Source organism: Penicillium maclennaniae (assembly GCF_028827695.1).
Source record: "Penicillium maclennaniae strain IBT 15551 chromosome Unknown utg000002l:1.0-2354659.0:1.0-2356205.0, whole genome shotgun sequence".
Taxonomy (NCBI): Eukaryota; Fungi; Ascomycota; class Eurotiomycetes; order Eurotiales; family Aspergillaceae; genus Penicillium; species Penicillium maclennaniae.
Genome location: NW_026623214.1, coordinates 1112700 through 1140388, shown reverse-complemented (window position 1 = coordinate 1140388; position 27689 = coordinate 1112700). Strand labels below are relative to the sequence as shown.

Genomic DNA, 27689 nt, shown 5'->3' with positions numbered 1-27689 from the left:
GGTATAAAGCAAGTTAAATACCAATATTCAGCAGACTTATAATAATCTGATCACTCTAGAGACCTCCATTCCACTTTGCCATTAAAGCCGAACTGAGTGCTTGAAAATGGTCCTCCAAAAGCTCCTGGGTGGCTTTGCGGGAGCATCATCAGTCGTCTTCGAAACACTGGCGGTATCCTTGGATTGAGTGCTTTGGCAAAGTTTGTCATTGATCTCATCTATCTTTGCCGAGAGCTCGAAGAAGTTGTCATAAGAGCACGGAGAGTCGCACGTGCTATCTCCATTTTTCTCCATTTGCTTGGTTCCCAAAGAGCGTTGAGAAATGTATCCACAACTTCTGTCATAGCAGTTGCCGCAGTCTTTATGGTCCTGAGCTAGCTCGTGTCGTATCTGCCGATTTGGATCCCGCCTTAAAGAAGCATAGGTCCGTTCGAACTCACTAACAGTGAGTCTTGTCAAAGCGGTATAGAGTTCGGTGTTTTGACCGATGCGTTCCTTATAAACATTTGCCAGCTCTCTACCCATCTGCGTTATCTCTGTATATGACCGATTCATATTCAGAAATAGCTCCATAAGCAGAGCGTAATCAGTGTCGGTGGGGTTCTTCTTTTCGAAGTTGTCGAGGAACTCTGTCGCCAGACAATTTATCCGTTTGAGTAATGTCCGGCGAGCATGCTCATTTTCAATGACAGAGGTGAGTACATCTTGGCTTGGCTGGCATAGTTCGTATTGTGGAGGGCAGTCGTGGCAGTAGGGGACTGTCTCCGGTTCTTGGCTGTCAAAAGATAATTCGGACATGTTTTGGGATCATTCAACGATTCTTGTATGGTAGGAGTTGGGATTGGGGTGAAGATGGAAGTTCGTTTGGAAGAAAGAAAGAAATCTAGAATTGGGTATTTGAATGGCAGAAGAACATGTACTGCCAGCTGGCCGCCGCCTGATATGGATTCCAGAGCCCTGGTAGCCTGCGCTACCAAACTGATTCGTGCTCCGCTAACCTAAAAATGCTCTGCATTACCTTGTCATATAGCCCCAGATTCTCCTTGAAGTATGGTACATTTTGTAGTGGGGCTCCTTGCTCCAAAATTGGCAAAGGCTGGACCATGACTGTACTAGTCCGTTCAGACAAATGACGACAGTATTTCAACTCCACAATTTTCTGAATATATCGATGGGTATAGCATAATACCTTAGCTTAAATGAACTTAGATGATATCCTTAGACGGTTTGAGGCTATATAGAAATTCATCAGGAGGGATGACAGGTAGAATGAGTATCAAAATAACCGTATACTGTTCGTTCAATATGCCAATCTTGTAAAGACTTAGGATATTGGAGCATTATGCCAGGGTCATTGTTGCGGTTCCTCAGGTGACACATCACATGGTCACATCCTTATTTACAACGTCCGCAGGACATAGCTTTAGAGAGAATCAATCATTGATACCTTTTGAGACTCCGTCTCTTCTTGCTTCGTAACATCCATATTTCAGAATACACAAGAATAGGCTCAGCTCAAACCAAACAGATACCAGGGTTTATTATCTTGCTGCCTCACATCACAGAAAGTGTTTACACGCGTATCGGCTATCGAATCCACATGGGCACCTGAACTGCATCTCCACAATCGGGACGGGCAGTAGGAGGAACAAGTCACAACAGAAGCATAGCTTTATCCTAAATCACAACTCACTGGGCAGGCACTCGTATGTCTAGGGATATCATATTATGATCCCGGATCCCATAGCCTTGGAGCAAAACAGTTTGAGTCCCACTATTCGCATCCTTAAGCACTCAGAGCCATCATAAAGATGGCCTATTGTAGGCCACCCAATCAGGTAACGGAGCTTCAAGCATCACTTTTACTACCCGGGTTGCGCGACGCTAAAGCGGCGCTCTTCTAGCACCTAGGAGATCTGAAATAGCTGAACAGCATAACGGATATAATTCTAATCTGTGGGCAGCCTAATACATACGACCATAGGGTGTGGAGAACAGGGCTTCCCGTCCGCTCAGCCGTACTTAAGCCACACGCCGGCAGGTTAGTAGTTGGGTGGGTGACCACCAGCGAATCCCTGCTGTTGTATGTTTTTTTTTTGTTCTGTACTGTACTGTAGACGCGTATCCTTTTTCTTTTTTTCCTTTTTTTCAAAAGGTCTATACCTCGCTTCGTTGTGGGTTAAGACCAGTTATCAGGTAAACTTCTCTTTACCGAAGTCCGACAACCATCGGATCACATCGATCGAGATCAGTCACGCACAGCGCGATGAACGTATACATGAACAACAGCCACCCGACTAATAAGTAGAGACCCGAGTTGCGAAACGATTTACACGCCAGTTCCGGGCTTCTGGTAGACAGGTCCTTGGCACGGAACATCATGACCTCAGCTTCGGCTGTAGGATCGATTAGACATACTATAGTCGATCACCATGAGGTGGTCCATTCACTCTATGTCTTCATTTCCCTTGCATTCAAGTTCAATCTCTGCCTGAGACCCGCATTCTCTTGCCGAAGTTTCTCTAGCTCATCTTCGTATTCTTCCAATGTGTCTTCGCTGGCAGATCTTAATTCCTCAATGATCTGGAACACACGCCAGAGACGCAAAACAATCACAAGTGAACCAAGTTCTTCTTCCATTCCATGAAGTGCGATTTCGATGAAAAAGGCGACAAGAATCACCAGCGAATCGAAAATGTGAAACCAGTTCGAAAAATAGCTATTCCATACTGTCAGAGTGTTCCCAGTATGCAGAGTTTCAGGGAAGATCGAGACGACCGTCCCACAAGTTAAAGCAAGGTCCTAAGCTGCCAGAAAAGACTCACCCTAATCCAAAGCTCAAAACAGCTACAAGCAACTCCATCATGAAGAGACAAGATATTACAAGACCGGTCACACCCAGGGCCTGCTCAGTGATCCCCCATTCTCGCTCAACGCGATGGCCATTCTGCTTCAACTCGCAGACATGTAACTGGATGAGAAATTCCGAGAAACCACAGCAGACATCGATAGTAATCAGCAGAAGGACAAGGTAATGACCCCATCGCGAAGTTAGAAAATCGCGGGCGGACCTTCTCCACCTTGCAATGAGGGGCTCGTGTTCGGGCAGAGAAAAGTGTCGCCGTCGAATGAATCCAGAGCTGCGTTCTCCGAGCAACGGTCGCAGAGTAGACTCCATATTGTATGTCAATGCAATATTGCTGTTCACCTTCTTTTTCTCTGAGTTGTGAAGGGTTTTGCGCGGCTTGCGCGGCTTGAGGGTGTGCCTCATGCAAGGGAAGACTTGATGGTTCTTTCCCGAGTGGAAGAGCGCTAGTCTGAATACAGATCCTCACAATTTCTTGGAGCAATAATAAGCGCGGAGGTGCCAGTTGCCTATCTTTAGAGTCTCCATTCAGGCCAAGCTTTCTAGCGTCGATAAGATTTGCATATGCAAGTCGCTCTTGGTCTCCCTCATCGGTAGCAAACTTTTCTACCGTCATTAGTTCCCTCCCTAGCAAGGGTCGAAATTGTAGTGCAGGATTCTATCGGCCTCGAGCTGTTACGGATATTATCAGCCAAGTAATTGTCATACTTACCAATGTTGGCGCAACAACGCGTCCATGAAGTAGCGATACCAAGTAATGCTTCTGCCAGGGTGCAATCTCATGCCAACCCATGTTCCGATCTTCAACTTAGGTAAAGAGGCCCCTCAGCTCGTCTGCATAGAGTTCACTCTCCCGCAGACCATCCTATTAATATTTATCCGTGCAAGATCCTAGTCACTTGTGATTTAGTATAGAAAGGAGAGAAGTAGAGATGTGGACACTCGATTCATAACTTAAGTCGGCTCGAACACTGCTTAATAGTCAAAATTCAATAAATTCAGATACGATATGGTAGTGGTAGGACCGGAGAAGCAAACTAGAATGCTTCGAACACATCACTCAAATATGTCTCGATTTCGTAAGTTTGCGTCCATGTTTACCTGTTCTGGTTGCGGGGAATGTTCTTCGTTCTCCGCTCTTAGAACGGTTTGGCAGGAAAAGTTTGGTAAAGGCAATACGATTGAATATATGACTGAACATTTTCTTGTTTCACGCATCAAACTTCACACAACTCCCTCACTATTTCGCCTGCCTTCAAATCCATATTTTACCAGTGTAAGCTCTGTGAAAGAATTCACCATGAATTGGTGAAGGGATTGTAAGGAAAGGTCTCTTGAAATGACAGGAGACATAAACACCCTTCAAAACTATCGATATAAAATTATGTCTCGAACTTCAGCTGACCTCGATGACTCGGTCAAGTTGCTCTTCGTGGCAAGTTACGGACTCCGCTCGAGTGTACAACATGAAATCAGGCTCAATGAAGAACTCGCCACCATAGAAGGAAATGCAAATCCTAGGCAGACAGAAATCAAGGAAGACCTCAATTTCTGGCCCTCGCGAGAGGTATAAGCCTTTGGCGTACAAGTCCCTCGTGCAAGATTGCGCTGGAAAAGGAGGATGTCGTGGTCGCGACTGTGGATGTTGTGTCTATCGGCCCATTGCCCAATCACGCAAGCTTGGCGTTGGCCACTGTACTGTGGAGTGCGGATGCTGCGCCGAATATCGAGGATTCGACCGCACTGAACACGAGAAGAGAGACTTCATGACGCGATTTGGTATTTCAACAAGTGGCCTAGGCCGAAACTATGCTCTTTTGCTTATCCGAATTTTACTCTTTGGCACACTGGAGTCAGAGAACACCAATCCATTTGACAGGATCTATGAGCCAACAAGGCGTGAGTATAAGGCGCCCCAACACAGGAAGGACAAATGTGCTCTAGTCACAAGCCATACTCCATGCAAGTCTCTTGGAGATACAAGGACAGACTTGAAGTAGGATTCGAAAACAGAACTATGCACTGGTGAAAACATCGACCTTTCCAATGACAGTGGTATCTGAATTCTTGCTACTTTCTGCACTTCGAAAGGAAAATTTTTCATCCGGTCAACTTCGCTCATACCATTTATGGATGCAGAGGAAACTTTACAGTCGTCATTATTGCTAGAACTTAACGCTCTATCAAAATTCGTCTCCGTCTGGATCATCGATCGTAGTAACCAAACGGCATAGAATAATCGGACGGAACCATGATAATGTCGGCAATGCCCACATAGCCGAAGCACGACGAGATAAATGACGATCTGGTAGTCGGAAAATCATAGAACTGCTCCCCTCGTAAATTTGATGGCCAAAAAGATGACTTCAATAACAAACATGAAAAGAGCCAAGTCTCTTCATCATCGATTGTATGTCTTTTCATGAATCCTCCTCCCTCAGTCTCTCGCAGACTGTTAAAAGAGTAGTCAAGGCTATCAGGTTAAAATCAGGACCATAGGGCACCAGTACCTCCAATGATCCAAGCTTAGGCTGGTCGAGCCTCATGTCGGGGGCTACAGCAGCGATTGTGCTTGTAGCTTCATCCACCAACTCTAGACCTGACGTGCGCTTCCAGATAAATATCTTGTGCACGATTTCACCACCACCACTCGGTTGCACCTTCGCTGAAAATCGGTACATTTTTGAAACGGGGATGCTGCGGTCCGTATCAGACCACCAAATAGTCGAGCTTTCGCCACTGGAGCTTTTTGATACGCCCATGTCGCATTGTCCGATCTTTTCTCTGAAATCGCAGTGGGCTATGTCCTGTTCGACATCGTCATCTCGTAGGTAGATGACCAAGTTCGGCTTCGTGAAATTTCGCCTATGGACGCGGACGAATAAAGTGGAATATTTGTCTGAATGGACTTGGTAGTCGCGGGTGGTGGGGCAGGAGATGTTGAAAAGATCGGGTTGAATTTGGTTCAGTCTACGGTTCCATGTTGCTGAAATTGGAAGCGGATCGTGAGACTCATATGGTGGTGGAAGGTCAAGTTCCATGCTCATTCTGAGATGATTCCAGATATGCAGCTTCGTTTCGGGCGTATCGTTTCTATTCTTGGCTATTTGTTTTCGGGAAGTATCGGCGACCTCGGAACTGAGCGAAATGCCCGTCAAATGAATTGAATGGTGGGCAGGGAAGCGGAGCGCGAGGAAGTTTTGAAGTCTGAGACCTGAAGGAGACCCCAGGAGCGATATCGGACTCCTCGGGTTGTTTGACGGGGCATTCCCCACTGAACCAAGCAGTGCTGTGAGCAACTTTAAGTGATTACACTAGTCTACACTAAGGTAGGGTAAAAGGTCTAGGAACTCCGTTCGATTCCGGGGGCTGTCTCGTCATCTCCGTGACTAAGCAAGGCGGCTCGATCAGAGGGTGTATCCCGCCGTACGGCTACAGGATGCGTCGAGTGAGAAGGCTATCCCTTCAGATGACTCACTTCTAGGGTTCTAGTATGCGTAGCAAGTCTATGCGGTGGGTGGAGCGAAGGGGGAGAAGGAGGCCAGAATGTATGGTCATGGGCGTGAGGGATGAGTGAAGCTGTGGGCCCCGGAAGTCAGATTTGAATGAATTCCGACCAAGATAGAGCTTGAAGGGTGTCGAAAATAAAATTATGAAGAGTCTCATAAGCTCTTCAAAGGTTCATTCTGAGATTTATCTTGGGATAGTTGAAGATGAATTTCCATGGAAAGGAAGTCCGCATTGGTGATGGGAGAGGGATAGATTGGGTTGAGTAGAATAATATGTAATCGTGGGCAAGTGGACAAGGCGGGTCGTCGTATGTAGAGGAAGATCAAGAATTGTTGAAGATGATGTCGGAAAACCGAAGTAAGATATCAAGGAATTGGCTACTGAAGTATGCTCTTAAAGAATCTTGTGAATTGAATTGGGCTTATGAAAATGACTTGACCATGATATTTCAGATATTGAAATGTATCTTTGCATCCGTGAAAGGCCGACCAAAAGGTAGAGGAGCCTTCAGCCTAAAAAAGCATAAGAATCCAAGGGAAAGGGCATCGCTGCGTGATAGACTACATTGACCTTACAGATACAGGATGACTACGGTGCATGAAGATGCGATTGCGGGTTGTTCGAAGCATTAAATTCCGGAAATCCCAGACCATAGTATCGCTAATTGACTCAAGATAGACACAGCCCGTGTGCTAAACAAACAACCCGTGACAGAATTCGTCATATTTTTTTTGAAACTCCATTTTGATGGCTGATCCCCATGCAGAACACAACTAGAAGCTAATCTAGTTCATCTGGCGGACGAGAGCGTTGATGTTCTCCTCACGGTTACCAGTGTCACCACCCTCGATGAAGTGCTTGAACTTGCGCTGGTGGAAGCCACCGGTGGGGTTGGACAGCTTGAAGGGCCACAGGAAGTTGTTGGCCTGCTTGAAGTTGGGGCCAACGGTGTAGATCTCGTGGATGAGATCCTCCATGCAGACAATGCCGTACTTGCCGAGGTGCTCCTCGATGATCTGGTTGTCAGTAAGAGCAGTGCGCATCTTGTTGACCTTGCCGTAACCGCGCTTGTACAGAAGCTCACGGACGGTCTTCAGGTTGGGGTAACCGTAGGCAATGTAGGGGTTGACGATGGTCAACATCTCCTGGGTAGCCTTGGTCAGGCGGATGAAGCAACCGCTGTTGATCTGGAGCAGACGGAGCAGCTGGAGGATCTTGCGGGGCTTGGGGGCGATCTTGTTGATACTGGAGAGAGGTTATTAATCGGTTGAAAGAGACGAATGGAAGAAAATGACATACCCCTTGATACGGACAACGAAGACCAGCTTGGGCTCGTCATCAACGTAGAAGTTGCCCTCAGCACGGGCAGCGCGGGCCAGGCGGATCTTCTCACGCTCAGCGTTGCGGTACTCCTGGACGTAGGACTCGGCACGCTTGAAGATAACGCCACGCTTCTCCTTGTTGGCCTATTGAAACTCGAGTCAGTCGGAGATTCCAAAAATGTTGACGTGAATAAATTCATGTTAGATCCAACATTTGTCAGACCCGAAAGATGGTTAACAATCCGACAACATCGACCCGGAGGTCTAGTCGTGTGGTTGGTAGTATGCATCATAGAGTTGGAAGGTAGGAGTGTGATGAGATCGGGAGACACTGACCTTCTTCTTCTCCTCAGCGGCAGCACGGGCCTCAGCGCGGGCAGCCTCCTGGGACTTGCGCTTCTTCAGGAGGGTCTCGGGGACCATGACCTGGTCGGCGGTGGGGACAGAGCTGTGGGAGGTTAGTATAGTCCGTCCGGAAGAACCAAGACATGAAACAATCCGCCGAGTGTAAGAATTGCAGCACAGCGCCACATTCTCAACTGGAAGGCAAAATAAAAATAAAACTCGACGAAATGTCTTTAATCAGTGAGGGCTGTGACAGGGGCTTCACGGTAGGATAGGCTTGGTACTACTTGTGCATGTTACAGCAAAAGGTTCGCAATTTTCTGACCACCCAAGAATTTGTGAAAAAATTCTGCCACGTCTGCCCTCATCCGACAATACCCTGAACAGATGTTCAAGAAGTATCTGTTGCCGCTGTTCGCTCCAGGCGCAGTGATTGCTTTTACCGCATCGAAAGCGCTGGATGGCGATAGCTAACAACAATGAATTTGGAGGAGAAGGCCACAACGGCTTCCAACCTCAAGACTCCCTTGGCCCCTGCCTGTTCGGCAGTCCTCATTGACATAAAACAATGCGAAGGTCATTCGAGCAGGCAGGAAAGGTGGGAAGGATCGAGCTGGTGCACAGCGGCCGGCGACGACCGTGGCATTTCCAGCGAGAAGGACGACTATACCTGAAACCTCACAATCTCGTAGAGATTGAGTCAGTCAGAAAGGAGGGGGTGAGCATACGTAGTGGCGGCCATTGTGCTGGATTGTCGCGAGATGGTCGGCGAGGAATGATCGAGGAAAATGTTCGAGCGAGACGACGAAGAAAAAGGTTCGCTTGTGGGATGGGCCCAGCCTAACCCAATATGGATTAGTACAGAGAATAGATGCACTAATACCGATTGGATCATGTCTGCCCTTATCACCCGTGACTAGGGCTTGTCTGCTTATCTAGCAAGTCAGATGACTTCACCCCTCCGCTCCCAAGCGGCCCCGCGACTCCGCAAATGCGACGCTCTACCTGACCTGCTATATCTGCAGTCATGTCTCGTCGCGGCGTCGGCCTCGGGGCCTTTGTGAACCGTAATCAGACAACTCAATCTTATGCCACCCACGGCGCTAACCTACGATCCACGCATACGGCCTCTCTCCAGACCCAGCTCTCCGTGTTTCAATCGTTGCTACATACCTTCGCTCTCGAACACAGTTCCACTATCAAGTCAAATCCTATCTTCCGCGCAGAGTTTGCGCGTATGTGTAACACAATAGGTGTTGATCCCCTTGCCGCAAGTAACATCAAAGGCAAGAATGGCCGACGCGGGCTCGGCGAGGGAGGCAGTTTCTGGACCCAGATTCTGGGTGGTGACATGAATGACTTCTACTTTGAAGTTGCTGTCCGGGTAGTAGAGTTGTGTCGAGAAACGAGGAGTGAGAACGGCGGGTTGCTTGGCGTTGAGGAATGCCGAACGCGCGTGGGCAAAGGAAAGGCGATCGGAAGTGGCCTGGAAGTTTCCGAGTATGGCTGACCTGTCTGATCCAGCTAGCATTGCGATTCGGGGTAAGCTAACATGGCTTTTGTTTGAATAGGGACGATATCCTCCGCGCCGTTCGCTCCTTGGAACCTCTCGCCTCCGGCTTCTCTATCGTTCGTGTTGGCTCCAAGCAATACATTCGTTCCATCCCCAAAGAACTCAACACCGACCAAGCTATAGTTCTAGAAGCAATCCAGGTGCTGGGCTTCGTTAGCGTGTCAATGTTGCGGCTAAATCTTAAATGGGAAAAGGCCCGAGCGCAAACTGTGATCGACGACCTGCTGGCCGACGGGCTCGTCTGGTTGGATGCCCAGGGACCTGAGAAGGAGTACTGGTCGCCTCAAAATCTGCTTGATGATAGCGGATGATCATTCCAGAGCATCAATGTGGTAGACACAGGGACGCAGACACGGCCACCTTTTACGCTCATCAGAGATCTATGTGGCCTACGACACATCTGTCGCTGCGAATTCTCCGTGAAAACCTGACCAAGGCCATAAGGGAAGTCACTCATCGTTCAGGAATTATCTGTCGCACCTGGGTTTCATCGTCGGTTGCCAAGGCGGTGGGGCAATTCGTGCCGAGGCTCACAATTGGAGACCCGAATCTGACTTTCCCGGGGTTTTCCATCAGCTGGGACGCCCGTTCGATCGAATAACTCTCAAAGCTGATTTTTTCCCGATTGTTGTTGTATTTGAGCGTTTGTTCTTAGTTTTATTTCCTTCTTTCAGGCATATACCCTACTATTCCAAGATCACATGGAGAGGCTTGATTCTGCCGATATATATTTTTGAAACCATAATATCTAACCACAACACATCTTGCTGTCCATATGCAAAGATATTACCCCTCCAAACACTCCTGTAGTAGTCCACGGGTCTCTATCAGATGTGGACCACCTCCTGGACTCTTCTGTTACGATCCACAATCAGGCGAAGCTGTCTACCTTGCCAGTCTGATGATGTGAGACTGGAATGCTGGGGTGCAGCGGGCTTGAAGACCCCATTGCGGAGATTATCGGTGAAAAGCTCGTAGGAGGGATAATCTGGGATACCATTAGCCTGTTGATTCGACCAGGGGGTAAGCCAGGATAGGGGCACAGACAGCCATCCACGAAGTCATTGACCTGCTCCTCAGTCATTCCGGTGCCCTTGGAGGCTCGCAAGCCGCGCTCTTGTTCCTGGCGCCATTCGTAGACAAATCGGAGGTCTTGCGCGTCACTAGATGGATTATCAATTCCCATCATTCCAAAGACCACTGTTTACTGAATACTCACATGTGAATTAGGGCGTCAAGTTTGCTGCAAGCTTCGATTAGCCACTTCGCGCTGCGCGGTCTCTAATGGAAGGAGCACCCACTCAGTCAACGCGTCATAACGTTTCAAGGCATCATTTACAGTCTGAACATCCTCAAACTTGACATGACCCAATCGGCCTTGATAGTCGCCGCTCTCCTTCTGCCGCACAGCAGCCTCCCACTTCTCGCGCAAGGTCTTCTCATCCCAGGCACGGAATCCAACACACCAACCCTCGAAGATGACCACTTTGATCTTCTCCTGCCCTTCCACATTCACAACTTGCCATTGTGACTCGGGCACGCGATCACCCTGCCCCGCAAACGCAGACTTGTCATACTGCGGGATCGCAGTGGGGCGCTCCGCCGCAAGGGATTCAAAAACCTTTTCGCCTAGCGCGAGATCGTGCGTCGAAGGTTGGCCACGGTGCTGGAGTAGCGGGTTTGTTGGGTGCGCCTTAGCAAGTGCCTCCTGATCGGCGTGGGTAAGGTAGATATCATCGAGCGAGAGGGTCACGACGGAGAGCGAATACGGCGTAGAGTGGAGTGTGTTTTGCAATGTTGATACCTACACAGCGTTGACAGCATTACCTCCATTAGCTCCATTTCCGAGGCGTCTGACATGCCGTCCCGAGGTTGGATGAGGACTCCAGGCCGAGTACTCAACTCACCAGAACTGTCTTGCCGGCTCCCTGCACGCCATTGAGACCTAGGAAGAACGGCGGGGTATCTGCCGAGCCATCTGCTTTGCGATACCGCTCGGTATGAGCTTGCAGGCGCTCCAGAAGGAACGGAATACAATGCTGAGACTTGTCGTCGACTATTTCCGGCATCTTTGGTCCGACGTATGGTTTTAGGGCCCCTACCGGTTACTGTGGCCGGTGAATTGCCGGGGGAATCTGGGGTTTTGTTTCCCCCGCGGGGGATCCTCCAGCCTACACATTTGACCCGTCTCGGGCGAAAGCAACAACCAACGGCTTTTCTCCGTGAAGCTTAGCACCTTGCATACATCATCATGATACGGATAAAATCAGCTGGGCAATATAATCGCATAGACTCGGCGTAGGCACATGGCAATGACGTTGTTGTCACATGTCTGAGTCAGCACGGTGCTCGGTACATACAATTGTGTGAGAGAAGCAGCGGAAAGGAGAGTACCGGGACCTAAGGATCATAAATATATTGATCGCTAGTAGTGCAATGTATGCTTACCATGGAAGTAGCAAGCCATGTACAAACCAAACAATACCTATGTCGATCGTCGGCATGTGAAGCTGGTGAAGTGCCAGTGTAACGATACGCCCGCTTTCTTACGCTGGGACAGAACGTGCCGAGGTCCCCCCAGCTCTGCCGAGCTCCTTGTCTTTAAACATCGGTCTCTCCGTCATTCTTCCCCTTCTTTCCCCAACCTTGAACAAGTCGGACTCTACACACACAAAATGTCCGAACTACGTTTTGATAACCAAGTCGTCGTCGTCACCGGCGCCGGCGGTGGCCTGGGAAAGGCATACGCCCTTTTCTTCGCCTCGAGAGGTGCTAGTGTCGTCGTCAACGACCTCGGCGTTTCTCACAAGGGCGAGGGCCAGTCATCAAAGGTGTGTTTGCCCTCCAAAGTCTTTGAAATATCCGCTAACTTCTCCAAGGCCGCAGATGTGGTTGTCGACGAGATCCGCGCCGCCGGCGGTAAGGCCGTCGCCAACTACGACAGCGTCGAAAACGGTGAGAACATTATCGAGACTGCCATTAAGAACTTCGGCCGCATCGATGTGCTCCTCAACAATGCTGGTATCCTACGTGATATCAGTTTCAAGAACATGAAGGATGAGGACTGGGACCTGATCAACCGTGTTCACACCTACGGTGCATACAAGGTCTGATAGCCCACATTGTGTGACGCTATGCGCGCAATACTAACTCGGCATTTATGTAGTGCGCCAGAGCCGCATGGCCTCACTTCCGCAAACAAAAGTATGGTCGCGTTATTAACACCGCCTCCGCCGCTGGTCTCTTCGGTAGCTTCGGCCAGGCCAACTACTCTGCTGCCAAGCTCGGCCAGGTCGGTTTCACTGAGACCCTGGCCAAAGAGGGCGCCAAGTACAACATCATTGCCAACGTGATTGCCCCTATTGCTGCTTCCCGCATGACTGCTACTGTCATGCCCCCAGATGTCCTTGAGAACCTGAAGCCCGACTGGGTCGTTCCTCTGGTTGCAGCTCTGGTTCACTCCTCCAACACCACCGAGTCCGGTGGCATCTACGAGGTTGGTGGCGGCCACATGGCCAAGCTCCGCTGGGAACGTGCCAAGGGAGCTCTCCTCAAGACCGACGAGTCTCTGACTCCCGGCGCTATTGCCCGCAAATGGAACGATGTCAACGACTTCTCCCAGCCCGAGTACCCCACGGGCCCTGCTGACTTCATGAGCTACCTTGAGGATGGCCTGAAGATGCCTAGTGCCCCTAAAGGAGAGGAGCCTGATTTCAAGGGCAAAGTCGCTCTTGTCACTGGCGGTGGTGCTGGTCTTGGCCGGGCATATTGCTTGCTGTTCGCCAAGCTTGGTGCCTCCGTCGTCGTTAATGATCTGATGAACCCCGACGATGTTGTTAATGAGATTAAGAAGATGGGCGGCAAGGCTGTCGGCAACAAGGCCTCCTGCGAGGATGGCGATGCCGTCGTCAAGTCTGCCATTGATGCCTTTGGCCGTATCGATATTCTGGTCAACAACGCCGGTATTCTCCGTGACAAGGCCTTCACCAACATGGATGACAACCTGTGGAACCAGGTGATCAATGTTCACTTGCGTGGTACCTACAAGGTGACCAAGGCTGCTTGGCCCTACATGCTCAAGCAGAAGTACGGCCGTATCGTCAACACTGCTAGCACCAGCGGTATCTACGGTAATTTCGGCCAGGCCAACTACGCTGCCGCGAAGCTTGGTATCTTGGGATTCTCCCGCACTCTCGCCTTAGAGGGTGCCAAGTACAACATCAAGGTCAACACCATTGCCCCTAACGCTGGTACCAACATGACCCGTACTATCATGCCCGAGGAGATGGTTCAGGCCTTCAAGCCCGACTACGTCGCTCCCCTGGTTGTTCTGCTCTCTTCCGACGCCACCCCTGAGCCCTCCACCAAGGGTCTCTTCGAGTGTGGCAGTGGTTGGTTCGGCCGCACCCGCTGGCAGCGCTCTGGCGGCCACGGCTTCCCCGTGGATGTCAAGTTGACCCCCGAGGAGGTTGTTGCCAAGTGGAAGCAGATTGTCGACTTTGAGGACGGCCGTGCCGACCACCCCGAGGATGGCCAGGCTGGTACCGAGCGTATCATGGCCAACATGGCCAACCGTGTTAAGGGCGAGTCCAGCGGCGGAAACAACTACCTCAAGGCCATTGAGAAGGCTAAGGGTCTCTCCACCGAGGGAACTGCCTTCGACTACGAGGACCGCGATGTCATTCTTTACAACCTCAGCTTGGGCGCCAAGCGCACCGACCTGCCTCTGGTCTACGAGAACCACGACCAGTTCCAGGCTCTGCCTTCATACGGTGTTGTCCCCTGGTTCAACACCCAGACCCCCTGGAACATGGACGAGATTGTCAAAGACTTCTCGCCTATGATGCTCCTTCACGGTGAGCAGTACATGGAGGTCCGCAAGTACCCCATCCCCACTGCCGCCAAGACCTTGACTTATCCCAAGCTCATCGACGTTGTTGACAAGGGCAATGCTGCCCTCGTCGTGGCCGGCTTCACCACCAAGGACGCCAACACCGGCGAGGACCTGTTCTACAACGAATCAACTGTCTTCATCCGCGGTAGTGGCGGCTTCGGCGGCTCTCCCAAGCCCACTGCCCAGCGCCCCAAGGGTGCTACCGCTTCCTACAAGCCCCCTCAGCGCGCGCCTGACGCCGTTGTCGAGGAGAAGACCTCCGAGGACCAGGCTGCCCTGTACCGCCTGAACGGCGACCGCAACCCCCTGCACATCGACCCCGAATTCAGCAAGGTCGGCGGCTTCAAGACCCCCATCCTGCACGGTCTCTGCTCCCTGGGTGTCGCCGCCAAGGCCGTCTTTTCCAAGTACGGAGCCTACAAGAACCTCAAGGTTCGCTTCGCGGGCGTCGTCCTTCCCGGCCAGACCCTCAAGACCGAGATGTGGAAGGAGGGAAATACCGTTCTCTTCCAGGCTACCGTTGTTGAGACCGGCAAGCCCGCCATCTCTGGCGCTGGCGCCGAGCTCCTCGAGGGCGCTAAGGCCAAGCTGTAAAATATGGGATACCTCGATTGAAGCAATTCCTGGCATGCGAGCTGGGATTCTCCGGTCAGATTGTGGCTTCTTGTTTGTATATACCTAGCTTCTTATTTTATCTTTTGCGCTTTTTCTATGTGACTCTGATCTCAACCTTGGAATGATATCATTTTGACTGAATTCCAGGATTCTGTGCTTGCTCTAGGAAAAACAGATTTCATTCTAGACGTAGATGGATGCGTCACCCTCGCGTTCTGCGTCCGCCCGTGCAGGATGTCGCGGCTAGTGGAGTACGCAAGGGAGACCTCGGGGGACATGAAGTCTAGAATTTGTGATGTTCTAGACCCATGACTTGATTTATCGAGCGAAAGAGTGAACACCGAGGAAAAAAAGTCGAATTCGTGTCTAGAGACTATCATTCTACATGAGAGAAAAGCCGCTGTATTCCTTAATCGTCAACCAACCCAAAGCTCGTACAAAACCCATCAAAGCGAGCGTAGGCAACAGTGCCTTATGTAACCGCCACCTCGCGATCCTTCATTCTTCCCCTCAACAAACACCCTGGTCCTATCCGATTCAACTTCTACTCCGACCATGTAGCAGTGCTTCATCGACAAAATGGTGCTCTCGCTACCGGTCCCCAGCTTCGCGAGATCCTCTGCATCTCCGCCACGCCCCGCCGAGGGCACCGCGCCCTCGTCCCGCCGACATCGCGGCTCCGCCTCCACATCTTCGTCCAGTTCCTCGTCCAGCCGGAATGTCTGGAAATCGCCCGTTCCTGGAATCGGAACCTCATCCTCGAACAGCACTTCTGTTACGCTGAGCGAGGCTTTGCGCAATAACCCATTCGGGAGCACATCGCGGTCCCGTTCAGTTCAGGTCTCCGCTGAGGATGTCGAAGAGCAGAAAAGGGAACAGGATGAGCTTAACACGGCACTGGAGACCCTTGCAAGAATTTTTCCAGATGTTAGAATCGAGGTCTTTCGAGAGCTGCTCGTGAGATTTGATGGTGACAGCAGGCTGCAGATCTGTGTTGAACAGCTTCTGAGACATAAGGAGAAGTGGGTGTCGGGGAGATGGAACATCCCTTCTGGGCAGGGCAAGGGCGAGGAGGGAGACACGGATGACCGAGGTGACCGTCTACAGGTCGGGGAGGATCTAGAAGGCGAGGAGTATCTGGTCCCTCTTGAAGAACGCTTTCGATCGGACGATTACAAGGCGATGGTTAGGGCGGTTTTGAGCAAGGAATACAGCAGTCTGAGCAAGAGTGTCATTGAGGCTGTGCTGGCTGAGGCGAACTTCAGCTACAAGCGTGCCAGACCGACATTACGAGATCTATCACGTCGAACTTGGCGAGCTACATTCAACAGTATTCTTCCGTCGTTTCGGAAGAAGAAGGATAGAGAGGAACATCTGCTTGTGGTGTGGCAGCGAGGCCTTGATGGCGAGTCTTTGCCCCGATTGAAGGAGACCGGTTGCGTGGAGTTGGATGCTGAACTATACGACACACTCGTGGCTCCCGTGTTACAACAACGACGCGAGGAGCAAGAGCTCGGAGACTTCCGGTTTGCTGCTTCTATCAACGGGGAAGAAGCTCGAGCTGCTGATGCTCTCTATGAGTGCGAGTGCTGCTTCGGTGACGCGACCTTCGAGGAAATCGCGACTTGCTCGGCCGATGCCCATGTCATTTGCTATCAATGTATCCAACGGACTACCCACGAAGCCTTATTTGGCCAAGGATGGGGCAAGTCTATAGACTTGGAACGTTCCACATTAAAATGTCTAGCACCATTGTCCATCGGATCTTGCGATGGCTGTCTTCATCCACTGGCTGTCCAACAGGCCATCTTACAGGATACAGCTGGCATTGAGACACTTCGGAAGTTCGAAGATCGCTTGGCATCCGAGGTACTTCTCAAATCACAGCTCAAGCTTGTCCGATGCCCATTCTGTTCCTACGCCGAAGCCGACCCGATCTATCATTCGGTGTACGTTGGCTGGCGCTTACGTCGTGATGGCGATATAATCCCGACTATTCTTATGATCCTTCTCATTCTCGACCTTGTCCCGATCCTTATTATTCCTTTCTTTGTCCTCCTTATCCTAGACCCATCCTCCCTCACTGCCATATTTAAGACCGCCATCCGACACCTCTGCCTCAAAACTCGACCTAAGCGATTCACATGCGCCAATCCCTCATGTAAACGCGTCAGCTGCATGATCTGCCAAAAGTCCTGGCGCGACCCCCATGTCTGCCATGAACCCCTTCTAACTGACCTTCGCGCCACTGTCGAAGCTGCCCGCACAGCAGCTGTGAAACGGACATGCCCTCGCTGTGGCCTATCCTTTGTCAAATCCTCCGGCTGCAACAAACTCACCTGCGTTTGCGGCTACTCAATGTGCTACCTCTGCCGCAAAGCCCTCGGTCCACCTCTCCAACCCACCCGCCGCAACGCACGTCCCAGAGATCTAGATATCTATGACGGCCCGGCCGATGACTTAGATAACGCTGCAATGAATGACATGTCGGACGACGAATTCGAAGAACCTCAAGGCTACAAGCACTTCTGCGAACACTTCCGCATCAATCCCGGCTCTAGCTGCACCGAATGTAGCAAATGCGACCTCTACCAGGCTGAAGACGAAGAAGCCGTTGCCCGACGTGCCGGTGAAAAAGCAGAGCGCGAATGGCACCTCCGGCATGGCGATTCTGCATCAGGCAGCGAACCCACCCTTGGCCTTCGGAATGTCAATCAAGACCTCTCCGCCGGTACCGAGGGCCCTGTCTCTCGTCGCGTCTCCAACTCATTGTGGGACCTCAAATTCCCAACACCAGGCAATACGTGGACTTACTGGCTCACCGATGTGTGGATGGACGGGCGGTGGAAACGTGAAGGCCAGGCTCTGGTCAATTGGATCGTGGAACGCACAGTCGTGATTGAAGACGTCTAGTCTCATCCACTTGTTTTCCTTTCTTGCAATTTTCGGGCTTGCCTCGAACCGCGCATGGTGGGTTTCCGCTCTTAGCGCGTGGGCTCATATCAAGTATCAAAATTTACTGGATGCCGGCGTCTTCAAGTAGTTGTTCTTTCTTTCGGGCTTTGTCTTTTCTCCTTCTTTATTTGCGATGACTTGATGACCGTCACGACTTTGTTCGCGTTTCATGAGCATGAGCCCTTCAATGCTAGGATTTTCTGAAGTTGTTGATCTTCAATACACGTCTCGATTAAATTAAATAACCCCCAAAGGTGATATATTGATGTGGAACTCTGCGAACCTCTTTTCAAACACCGGAAGTAACATGAGAATCGTCGTGCGCCTTGCGTGCAGGGTTCGACGCAGCCGGCCTCTTGAGGAAGACAGAACGAAAGAGATCCTTCCATGAAGATACCCATCTACTTGAATTTTCAAAGAACTCTTCGAGTACAAATAAATTGCCTAATGCCCTATTCAATAAAGGAGCCTTCTCATCGCCCCAGCCCGAGTGACGATTTGTGCCAGCCCAGTCCGCATTTGCTCTTCAAGCACAATGCTTTTCACCATGGCCCTCGCGGCGGCCGATTCTGGCATCAGCCATCCAAGCAGTTCCGTTCCACATCACAAAGGAAACGACCCTCTTTCCCAATCTCACGGAGTCTACAAAGGCTGCGGTGCCGTCTTCAAATACTACAGCTGCTGGAATTTTCACTATTCTTTGTCTGAGTATATTGTAAGATGGAGGTCGATTGTAATAGCCCTTTTTCGCTACTGTTGCTAAGGCCATTTAAACACTGCGGAGCTATTTCACATTTGGAACTCATCGAAGCTTTCAATCATGTATACCTAACGTCGTGAAACACAACATAAAACGCTAGTCTTAGCCAAAAACCACATCGACCCAGCAAAACGGAACAGGAAAAGCCCGACAGTTCCCCACAGAGTAGCCAAAAGGTAATTCCAGATGCGCGATTCAGGAAGCTCTCTTAGGCAAAGCTGTGTGTCTTCATTGCTCATAATATAAAGAACCATGATAAGATTACTGAAGACCCACAGCAACACAAGGTAGGTTCTGAACCCCTTGTATAAGTCCTGAACATCGGTTTCATCGCCCTCGGGTGGTGGTGCCCACGTAGCTAGAGCTCGCTTGACTGTGGCTTGGAAAATGGTATCAATATCAATCTGCGGTCTGGCCAACTCTTCGATGAACTTGTTCTTGTCATCTTTCTGGGTCTGAGCCTCGGGTAACGATGATTTTTTTGGCGCGGGTCTCTTGCCGATTGAGACATCGTGCCAGTTGCAGAAAGCGTAGACCATCAACATGTTTGATGCGCAAGTCGTTCCTGCAAAGTATGCCCAGGCGGATGTTAAACAGTGCCACGGATCAGTATAAAGGACACTGGCAACCAAGTGTACTCCATAGGTACAAACCAATATCATTAGAACCATGCTTGAGCCTAAATTGTTCCAAGTCGATGCCAGCATGTCGTCCTCGTATAAAACCGAGTTGAAGCTGAATCTTGATGTAGCCTCGTGGACCATATAAAAGGCTAGCACTGTGACGTAACACTGGATGAAGGTGAAATATAAGAATGAAAGGGTGTAGGCAAGGCGAGAACTTGACAATGACTAGATGTTAGTATGGTTCAGAAATGAAGTCCCAATGAAACCTACCCTTTAGGACGATTGCCAAGAGACAAAATGAACTGCAAGCCCAGGAAAAATACGTAGCCGTATTTGAGGAAGTTGTTTACAATTGGTGAAGCTTCGTTGCCAAATGGCCATGCTCGGTTGCCATTAGCATCATTAGGTGTGCCCACAAGGCCCATAAGGACAGAGGTGACCATCCAAAACGAGGCTATCAGTAGTCAGCCTTGTTATATCTTTGAATTATTGTTCAACCTACCAAGTGAAAACCACTTCATCACAAAGCGGGTGAAGGTATAAACCATCTGGAAGTGCAGAAGCGCAAGCTGCAGAATATTGTGCCCGCTGCTGTACAGTCTACCAAAATGGATGATCGTGTATAGGTCTGCAGCAAGGGAGCCGTTCAGCCAGTGACGGCGTTTGGTGATGAAGTCTGCGAAATCGTGAGCAACTTCAGCTTCCACTCTTGCTCCCTTGACAAGGGCTAAGTGCCACTCAAAGCCGGCTTTGGCTACAAGTTCAAAGCCCAGAATTCGATCACCGGCTAGGAACATGTTTTTCTTGAAGATCGGCATTTCGTCAAAGCCCTTTTTGCCAAGTTTGCTTGATAACGTCAAATCACCCTTGAAATATTGTTCTAGTGGCCGGCCCATGATGGCCCGGTACCTGTATGCAGAGAATTCGCCCAGTGAAACGTTTCCAAAAACACTCTCCAGAGGCTTTTCCAGAATACTGGCCTGTTTCAAGTCAAAATCTTGAGCAGCAACGTAAGGGTTGAGAAGACTTTTCGTCTCCCGGAAGGAGTGAACCTCGCCGCACGCTCCACCAAGGTTCTTGTCGTTATAGAACGACTGCCACAGCGCAAGCAGAGATTCCTTACCGGGCTTTGTACCAGCATCGAGCAAAACGACTACTTCAGGGTTCAGCATGCGAGAAAACGCATTAAAGATCCAGCGGTGCGAGTTGATCTTGTTAGTGGTTTCCTGTTTCAGGCAAAAGATCATTTGAACGGGCGGAAAATTCGTGGACTCGTCTCCTCGAGGACGGATTAAGTCTTGATTGGGAGTGACAGAGAGCTGTGTGGTATATTCGAACTGATCTGTTAGCTATGCTCAAAAATGCTTATCCGCAGGCTACTGACTATATGCGCGGTTGTGTCCCTGCCGTCAACCGATCGCTTCATGATGCCATCTTGATAGATGCCAATCGTAGCCAATACGTCGAGGGTGTTGCTATTACAAGCATCAATTCCATCGAAGACGAGACAGACAACAATCTTCTGCCAGGCCGGGCCTCCTTGGTTCCAGAACTCCGATTCCCTGAGATTGCAGATGTCGCGAATGTTCTGCATGACTCCGTGCAACGTCCGTGCCGTGAGAACCTTGTTCTGGCTTTGATAGGTGACCGCGATTAGAAGTTCGGTATGCCGATTGTACATCATCGGGCGGAGATTGTAACCATTTCTCATCACGAATTCGTCCGGGTCGCAGGTGGCAGCAGTGTCTGCTCCGTCAGTCGCTGATAGGGAAATTCAGAGCCTAAAGCCTGTAGCGGAAAACTCACAACGCAGTTGGCTGAATTCCTCAGCAAACTCCCCATTTCGATACTGCTTTTGAACTGCATTCTGAATGGCGCTTGGAACTGGGTAGTCAATACTCAAAATATAGCCCTGGACCAGCTTGATCTTTCGAGTTGGATAGCGACGGACGCCAGGTACTAGTGATCGACGTGGCTAAATTTGGCTAGTATTCATAATCCTTGTTCCAATTACACCAATTGAGGATCAAGCTCAAGAATACTCACATCGTGAGAGCTTGCAGCTGAATTGAAGCTGCTATCTCGGTGGTGTCCTGCGAAATAGTCCGCAATTTGTGACTGAGGGGTGGCACCCGGCGTGGGAGTCTCCATTGTACTTGAAGGAGACCGGAGAGAGAGAAATTTCAGGGCCGATCAAATATTATGAAGCTCTTAGAAGACGGACACTAGAATTTACTGGGCGAACAAGAACTTATGTCAATAAATTGGGCAATCAGTATCAAACTAAGAACTGGCACAGGCAACGACAATCCTCCGTGACGTGTGCAAAAGCGACTCTATCGGACTAGGAGAACAGGCGAATTTCTATTCATAGAGCATCGGTGATAACTAACGACTTTGTCTTTCAATTCCACCTTGAAAAGACTTTTCCTGGCGCAGGTCCCAGGCCGTGGTTGAGCGTGGACTGTGGAGGTCCCGCCAGCAGCTATGCGCAACGGTCGTACGTCAGCCTTGTACCGGCCCACCGATCGAAGGGATAAAGTCATTACCGTCTGTCTAGTATGTTTTTTTTTCTTTTCGGCGATCGTGAGGATCAGCTTTGTGTTGATGGAATAATTGCTGAGCTTGAGGAACATGAGATAGGTTAAGTGGTCAAAGTTGCTATACGCCGGTGTTGCGACGTTCTGCGATATAGATTAAGATTTAGTGGAAAGGAACGGCACCGCCCGAGACGCGTCGCACACACGTATCTGAGCACCCCAGCCTCGGTAACATGCCGATATAGCAGAATAAAACGCAAAATTGCCCACGCAAAAAGTCAAAATAGCCATAATATCGTAAATATCTCCTCATGGATAACTAGACTGGCTCATCATTGAAAACCCACGAGTGCACAGTGAACTTCGCGGCAAGTCCCATCAAAGTCCTCCGTTCACCTGCAGCGTATTGGTGACCCAATGCGGGTTAAATTTTGCCATCCCAATGGCAGTACTGGTCTCTCTCACTGAACTCTATAATAAGGCCTCAATCTCAAGCGAGTCCTTGTGGGGTTGAGGCTCACGTGGCATTCATTCAGGTGTCAATGACTTTGGCGCTAGTGAGGCTGAAAATCTTCAATCTTGGGTTCTGAACTGAAGACTTGCTTAAGACTCCCAAGCTTAACTCTATAGGGATTTAGCGCGTCCACACCAACCACAGCCCTCTTTTTCACCATTCTAGGGACTGAAGCCTGCAAAGTCCTTGGTCATATGCCATACGTGCTCGCCAACGCTTCAGCCAGAATAAATATACAAAACCAGCCATGCATGTATTTTGGACATCACCCACGACTCTATTTAAGCATCACAATCACCTATACATTTATCCCCGTTCCTCTTCATCCACGTTATCATTGACCCGCTTCTCTCCCTCCTTCTTCAAAGCTTCGTCGTCTGTTCGCTTCAAACCGAGCTGGGGCATTAATCCAAATGCCAAGAAGAAAGCAAGAGCTGCCAAAGACGCGCCAATGATGAAAATAATGCGGAACCCTTTTTGATATGCCGGAATGAGGACGCTCCGGATGTGATTGGCATTTTCCACAGATTGTTGGGACAAATAGGTTTGCGGACTGGACAGCAGAGAGCGAGATTCAGATGCAGAGAGATCGAGGGTCGAGATGGATGATGAAAGGATATTATTACTTGTCGCGTTAGCAAAGTAGGCGCCAGTGTGGGATCTGCACTTACATAATGGTTCCAGCAATCGCGAGTCCGATTGTACCACCAAGGTTTCGCACAAAGCTGATGATAGATCAGAATCTATAACGGGATGAGATGGAAGATAACTGACTTGCGGAAGGATGTGACTACCGCCATATCTCGACGATCGACGCCAGCTTGTACGGCGATCAGGGATGGCTGTAGAGTGTTTCCAACACCCACACCGGTAAGGAGCCCATAGCCAATCTGCTTTCCAACCCCAGACGATTCATCAAGAGTAGAGAAGAGGCCGAGTCCAACAGCCCAAATCATCCAACCGAATAGAATACACTCGCGGTATCGACCAACCCAATGCACGATAAGGCCAGAACCGGTGCTACTGGCCGCTGTTGAATGGGTGATTAGCCGACGTTTATCAAGTTAAGGAGAGGACTTACTTTGCATCAGTGTAATTGGAAGCAACATGGCACCCGCTTTCACTGTCGAGTAACCGAACACCAACTGATAGAAGGTGGGAATGTAGTATATCTGAACCAAGAAATTCCATCCGTTGATGAACATAGTAAGACAGGCACCATTGACAATTCTTCCCTTGAAGATATGAATTGGCACCAGTGGCACGCGAGCACCTTTCCATTGCCAGACAACAAAAGCCACCGAGATAGCGAAGCCAACTGCAAGAGTCGCAATGACATGGACCGAGTCCCACTGGTACTCGCCACCACCCCAGTTCAAACCCAGGAGTAGAACAGAAGTACCCCCCCAGAGCCAGTAACGCACCGACGAAATCAATTGCCTTCAGTTTCAACTTCCAATCACCCTCCACTTTTCGCAAGGGCATAAAGAAAAACACAGCCAGGGTTGTGACGACAGTCAGAGGCAGGTTCAATCGAAATATCCATCGCCATGAGTCTTGCGAAATTGAAGCCAGCGCTCCGCCAATGACAGGGCCGATGCCATTGGCAATAGCGACCACAGCACCGAGGATACCCTGATACTTGCCTCGCTCGCGGAGAGGAACGATATCACTGACGATTGTCTGCGCAACAGTCATCAACCCACCGCCCCCGACACCCGTCAAGGCGCGAAAAACAATGAGTTGTGTGGCAGTCTGCGCGAGAGAGGCAGCTAGTGATCCAATAAAGAAGATCCCCAGACCGACGAAAAGTACAAGCTTGCGCGACCAGATATCCGACAACTTTCCATAGAGGAGCTGGAAACAAGTTGATGTACTGCACGATTGACCATTAGCGAGCCATGACACACAAGATTCATTCGGAAAAAGAAAATCATACACGAAATAACCTCCAGAAATCCATGACGTCTGATTACTCGCCCCCAAAGCATTTCCAATAATCGACAAACTAGACGCCAGCGTTGTCTGGTCCATCAAAGCCAACAAGTCAACGCTAGAGCACGCCAAAAAGATCTGATAGAAGCACATCGCGATTAGAGGGCCCATAGCTTGAAATCAGTTCGACAACCACTTACCGTGATAATGGTCCGCCTAGGCACATAATTCGTTTGTTCGTTGAAAACGACAGTGGCTTCATTTTTGGCAGTGTTCGACAAATCACCAGCCGAAATATCTGCACTCGAGTGGCATGACCGATTCTCCAAAACTCCAGTCATCATGTACAGCACCTGGTGGTTGGATTGTCCTTGGAAAATGAGTCTTCAAAAGATACGACCTTGAAAGGCTCAAGGCAGCTGCATTCAGGAGATAGATTCCGAATCATAGGTTTCAGTCTTGGAACGAGGGAATTGAGCATCAGTGCATTTTCTCGCACGGATGCTGAATTCGACATAGATCGGCATCTCCGAGGCGGACCCTTGACAGCCGCTGATCGGCGTCACTAAAGACGCTAGAGTTTGTTCGGGTGAACAAACTTGCTCAATTACTCTCAAGGTACTCTTAGAGCTATAGTCATTATAAATCATGACCACGGGTAATTAGAGACCACCACGGGTCCTCATGTGCGTGGTTGAACTGTTCTCGGCGTTTTTCTTCATTTTCCGAGTACCTTGAAGTCCACAGGTCTCCTCTGTAGAAACAGAATCGCAGACTATAGTACAAGACGAACAGCGTAGAGCGTCTAGGACGAGCGCTTTAATGTTTCCAGAATACCACTGCGGAGACTGAATCATGACGCACTTCGCGGGCATCCTGCCGTTTTCAAACATCGCGATGTATTTTTCCTTGACAAACAACGCACATGGGAAATTTCGATCAAGGTCCACTTTACACTTGATTATCCCGAAATGCACTTGATCGTCTGGTCAAATTTCCTGATTCACTACCATCGCGGCGTGATATTTCTGGCGCTTGCAGCGTCCGAGGTATAATTGAGTTCAGCCGTGGGTCTTTTGACGGCCAGAGTATCTCGGTGATATGCACCTCCCATGGTGGAGCTGAGGGCTTTATTCGTGCGCTTTGAAATTGATACCTTCTGGATGCCAAGGCATTGGGATCGGGAGGGGCGCCGGGATAGAGAGGAAGTATATCTATCGAGGAATCGCCCCCTTAATTTGTGATCCTGGATTCAACAAGGAAAACCTGTTTGTATTATAGCACCCTTCTTGAAGGTGTTGGGTTTGGTAAAATTGACTGGTTTTGACCCTTCTACAACGCCCAACATGAATGAGCGCAATGTTTACTTCGGCCCGGATTCGTTGAAGAAGTACTTCAACCCGGATAGCCAGCCACCATTGCCACTTGTTGAGCTGCCGGAGCACCTGAATCCCTATTATCATGATGGAATTCGCATTTATGCCAAGATGATGACTATGCATCCGGCGAACAATGTCAAGGCTATGCCAGGTGGGATGAACATGCAATACATGACGAAGGGACTTGGCTGACTGTGATATCAGCGATGAATATGCTCGAATCGACCGTGGACCCCAAGAAGACAAAGACAATCATTGAGTACAGCTCAGGCTCAACAGTGATCTCGATGTCCATGGTTGCGCGGGTTTCGCATGGCGTACAGGATACACGGGCGTTCCTCAGCAACAAGACCAGCGATGCTAAGTTGAAGTTGATGCAATTTTTCGGCCTGAGACATCACCCTCTTCGGTGGCCCCTCGCAGCCTGAGCCCCTCGACAAGCGCGGCGGTATCCAGAATGCTCGAAGAATGGCCGCGGACTCCGATGATATTGTGAACCCAAACCAATATGAGAATGACAATAACTGGCAGTCGCACGTCCGGTGGACTGGTCCACAGATCTTCAAGCAGCTACCAGAAATCAATGTTCTCTGTGCCGGTATGGGCACCTCTGGCACTATGACCGGCCTGGGAACGTACTTCAAGAGCGTCAAGCCGTCGGTGATGAGACTTGGTGTCTGCACTGCCCCTGGAGATCGAGTGCCTGGACCCCGCTCATATGCACTCATGCGACCAGTTGAGTTCCCCTGGAGAGAAGCCGTGGATAGCATCGAGGAAGTGGGTTCTCAGCACTCGTACACTTTGTCTTTGAGATTATGTCGAGAGGGTCTGGTATGTGGTCCATCATCCGGATTCAACCTTCAAGGTCTGTTCCAAATGCTGGAAAAACGGAAGAATGCCGGCACACTCGGTGATTTGGCAGGCCCCGACGGACTGACGCACTGCGTCTTCCTGTGCTGCGACCTTCCGTACCAGTACATCGGCGAGTACTTCCAAAAACTCGGAGCCGAAGAATTCCCTCCCATCCGCAATGAGGTAAGTGCACGGTCTTTGATATGCCAGAACGTAAGAAAGAAGAAAGACAGAACCCGGAGCTAACCTTTGTTCAGCGGTTGACAAAGGTGGATCTACACCGATACGACGAGGCATGGGAGCGGGACGCGCTCGAGGTGCTCCCGCAAGTGTACGGGTCGCCACGATCCCTAGAACATAGCCTGCTCAGCGAGATCAGTCTCCGGCCGCAGCACCGAGTGATTGATCTACGGCGCGCAGAAGACTTTGGCGCATGGAGCCTCCCTGAGTCGATCAACCTACCGCTGAGCAGCCTGGGGCCACACACGCCCTCGCCGTTTTCAGATCCGGCGGTGCTAGAAGCGCAGTGGGTGGAGCTGGAGAAGATCTTCCATGACGGTAGACTGGTGACGGAGCTTGGCTCGCATCATGTTTTGGTGGTTTGCTACGATGGAGACACGGCCCGCGTGGCTACCAGCGTGCTCCGGGCGAAGGGACTCGAAGCGGACAGTGTGCGGGGCGGGCATCAGGCCATGAGTATGTATGGCATCGGCAGCGAAGCCTCCATGTCTTCCACCAAGTTTCCCATTGCTGCGGCGGTGTCTGTCTCGGCAGTACCCCTTGACTGAAGAGAATGCCGAAGGGAGAATGTAGGACCCGAGCCATGCCACTAGGCTAAACGCGGACTGTATATATTCTTGGAAGATTTTTCATTTGCATGAAATTTGACTTGATCGTTTCTTTCTTTCATTGGTCTAGATTCTTTACTCTAGCTGGTTCATTGAAACCCTAGAAAGCCTTCGAGATCTTGAGGTCTGGACTCTATTACGTAGAGTAGCATTGT

General features: G+C 50.1%; 11 protein-coding genes across 11 annotated transcripts; 4 read left to right on the top strand and 7 right to left on the bottom strand.

Annotated features, from left to right (window-relative positions):
• Positions 1-81: 81 nt before the first annotated feature.
• N7477_001651 (uncharacterized protein) lies at positions 82-798 on the bottom strand (the record flags this gene model as incomplete). The annotated part of the gene is made up of 1 exon (XM_056963314.1): positions 82-798. One exon carries the CDS (start codon positions 796-798, stop codon positions 82-84), a length of 717 nt encoding a protein of 238 aa, XP_056826233.1.
• Positions 799-2208: 1410 nt separating this feature from the next.
• N7477_001650 (uncharacterized protein) lies at positions 2209-3271 on the bottom strand (the record flags this gene model as incomplete). Its single annotated transcript, XM_056963313.1, has 3 exons — positions 2209-2396; positions 2499-2719; positions 2826-3271. 3 exons carry the CDS (start codon positions 3269-3271, stop codon positions 2209-2211), a joined length of 855 nt encoding a protein of 284 aa, XP_056826232.1.
• Positions 3272-5286: 2015 nt separating this feature from the next.
• N7477_001649 (uncharacterized protein) lies at positions 5287-5913 on the bottom strand (the record flags this gene model as incomplete). Its single annotated transcript, XM_056963312.1, has 1 exon — positions 5287-5913. The coding sequence occupies one exon, from the start codon at positions 5911-5913 to the stop codon at positions 5287-5289; it is 627 nt and encodes a 208-aa protein (XP_056826231.1).
• Positions 5914-7161: 1248 nt separating this feature from the next.
• Positions 7162-8785, bottom strand: N7477_001648 (60S ribosomal protein uL30; the record flags this gene model as incomplete). Its single annotated transcript, XM_056963311.1, has 4 exons — positions 7162-7621; positions 7676-7842; positions 8035-8146; positions 8772-8785. 4 exons carry the CDS (start codon positions 8783-8785, stop codon positions 7162-7164), a joined length of 753 nt encoding a protein of 250 aa, XP_056826230.1.
• Positions 8786-9070: 285 nt separating this feature from the next.
• On the top strand, positions 9071-9927 carry N7477_001647 (ESCRT-II subunit protein SNF8; the record flags this gene model as incomplete). Its single annotated transcript, XM_056963310.1, has 2 exons — positions 9071-9543; positions 9615-9927. 2 exons carry the CDS (start codon positions 9071-9073, stop codon positions 9925-9927), a joined length of 786 nt encoding a protein of 261 aa, XP_056826229.1.
• Positions 9928-10443: 516 nt separating this feature from the next.
• Positions 10444-11685, bottom strand: N7477_001646 (TDA10 family protein; the record flags this gene model as incomplete). Its single annotated transcript, XM_056963309.1, has 5 exons — positions 10444-10604; positions 10664-10779; positions 10836-10859; positions 10918-11420; positions 11524-11685. The coding sequence occupies 5 exons, from the start codon at positions 11683-11685 to the stop codon at positions 10444-10446; spliced, it is 966 nt and encodes a 321-aa protein (XP_056826228.1).
• Positions 11686-12291: 606 nt separating this feature from the next.
• mfp (putative peroxisomal multifunctional beta-oxidation protein (MFP)) lies at positions 12292-15104 on the top strand (the record flags this gene model as incomplete). The annotated part of the gene is made up of 3 exons (XM_056963308.1): positions 12292-12447; positions 12496-12723; positions 12783-15104. The coding sequence occupies 3 exons, from the start codon at positions 12292-12294 to the stop codon at positions 15102-15104; spliced, it is 2706 nt and encodes a 901-aa protein (XP_056826227.1).
• Positions 15105-15704: 600 nt separating this feature from the next.
• On the top strand, positions 15705-18038 carry N7477_001644 (E3 ubiquitin-protein ligase; the record flags this gene model as incomplete). The annotated part of the gene is made up of 1 exon (XM_056963307.1): positions 15705-18038. One exon carries the CDS (start codon positions 15705-15707, stop codon positions 18036-18038), a length of 2334 nt encoding a protein of 777 aa, XP_056826226.1.
• An 870-nt stretch (positions 18039-18908) lies between these two features.
• On the bottom strand, positions 18909-21617 carry N7477_001643 (uncharacterized protein; the record flags this gene model as incomplete). Its single annotated transcript, XM_056963306.1, has 6 exons — positions 18909-19680; positions 19737-19920; positions 19969-20803; positions 20851-21227; positions 21273-21441; positions 21513-21617. 6 exons carry the CDS (start codon positions 21615-21617, stop codon positions 18909-18911), a joined length of 2442 nt encoding a protein of 813 aa, XP_056826225.1.
• A 1209-nt stretch (positions 21618-22826) lies between these two features.
• On the bottom strand, positions 22827-24799 carry N7477_001642 (MDR family MFS transporter; the record flags this gene model as incomplete). The annotated part of the gene is made up of 7 exons (XM_056963305.1): positions 22827-23145; positions 23192-23245; positions 23295-23550; positions 23602-23838; positions 23945-24396; positions 24460-24545; positions 24656-24799. 7 exons carry the CDS (start codon positions 24797-24799, stop codon positions 22827-22829), a joined length of 1548 nt encoding a protein of 515 aa, XP_056826224.1.
• A 939-nt stretch (positions 24800-25738) lies between these two features.
• Positions 25739-27474, top strand: N7477_001641 (putative cysteine synthase B; the record flags this gene model as incomplete). Its single annotated transcript, XM_056963304.1, has 4 exons — positions 25739-25985; positions 26039-26151; positions 26258-26869; positions 26944-27474. Coding segments are annotated over 4 exons (1503 nt in total), but the record flags the coding sequence as incomplete, so codon positions are not given.
• Between the last annotated feature and the right edge of the window lie 215 nt (positions 27475-27689).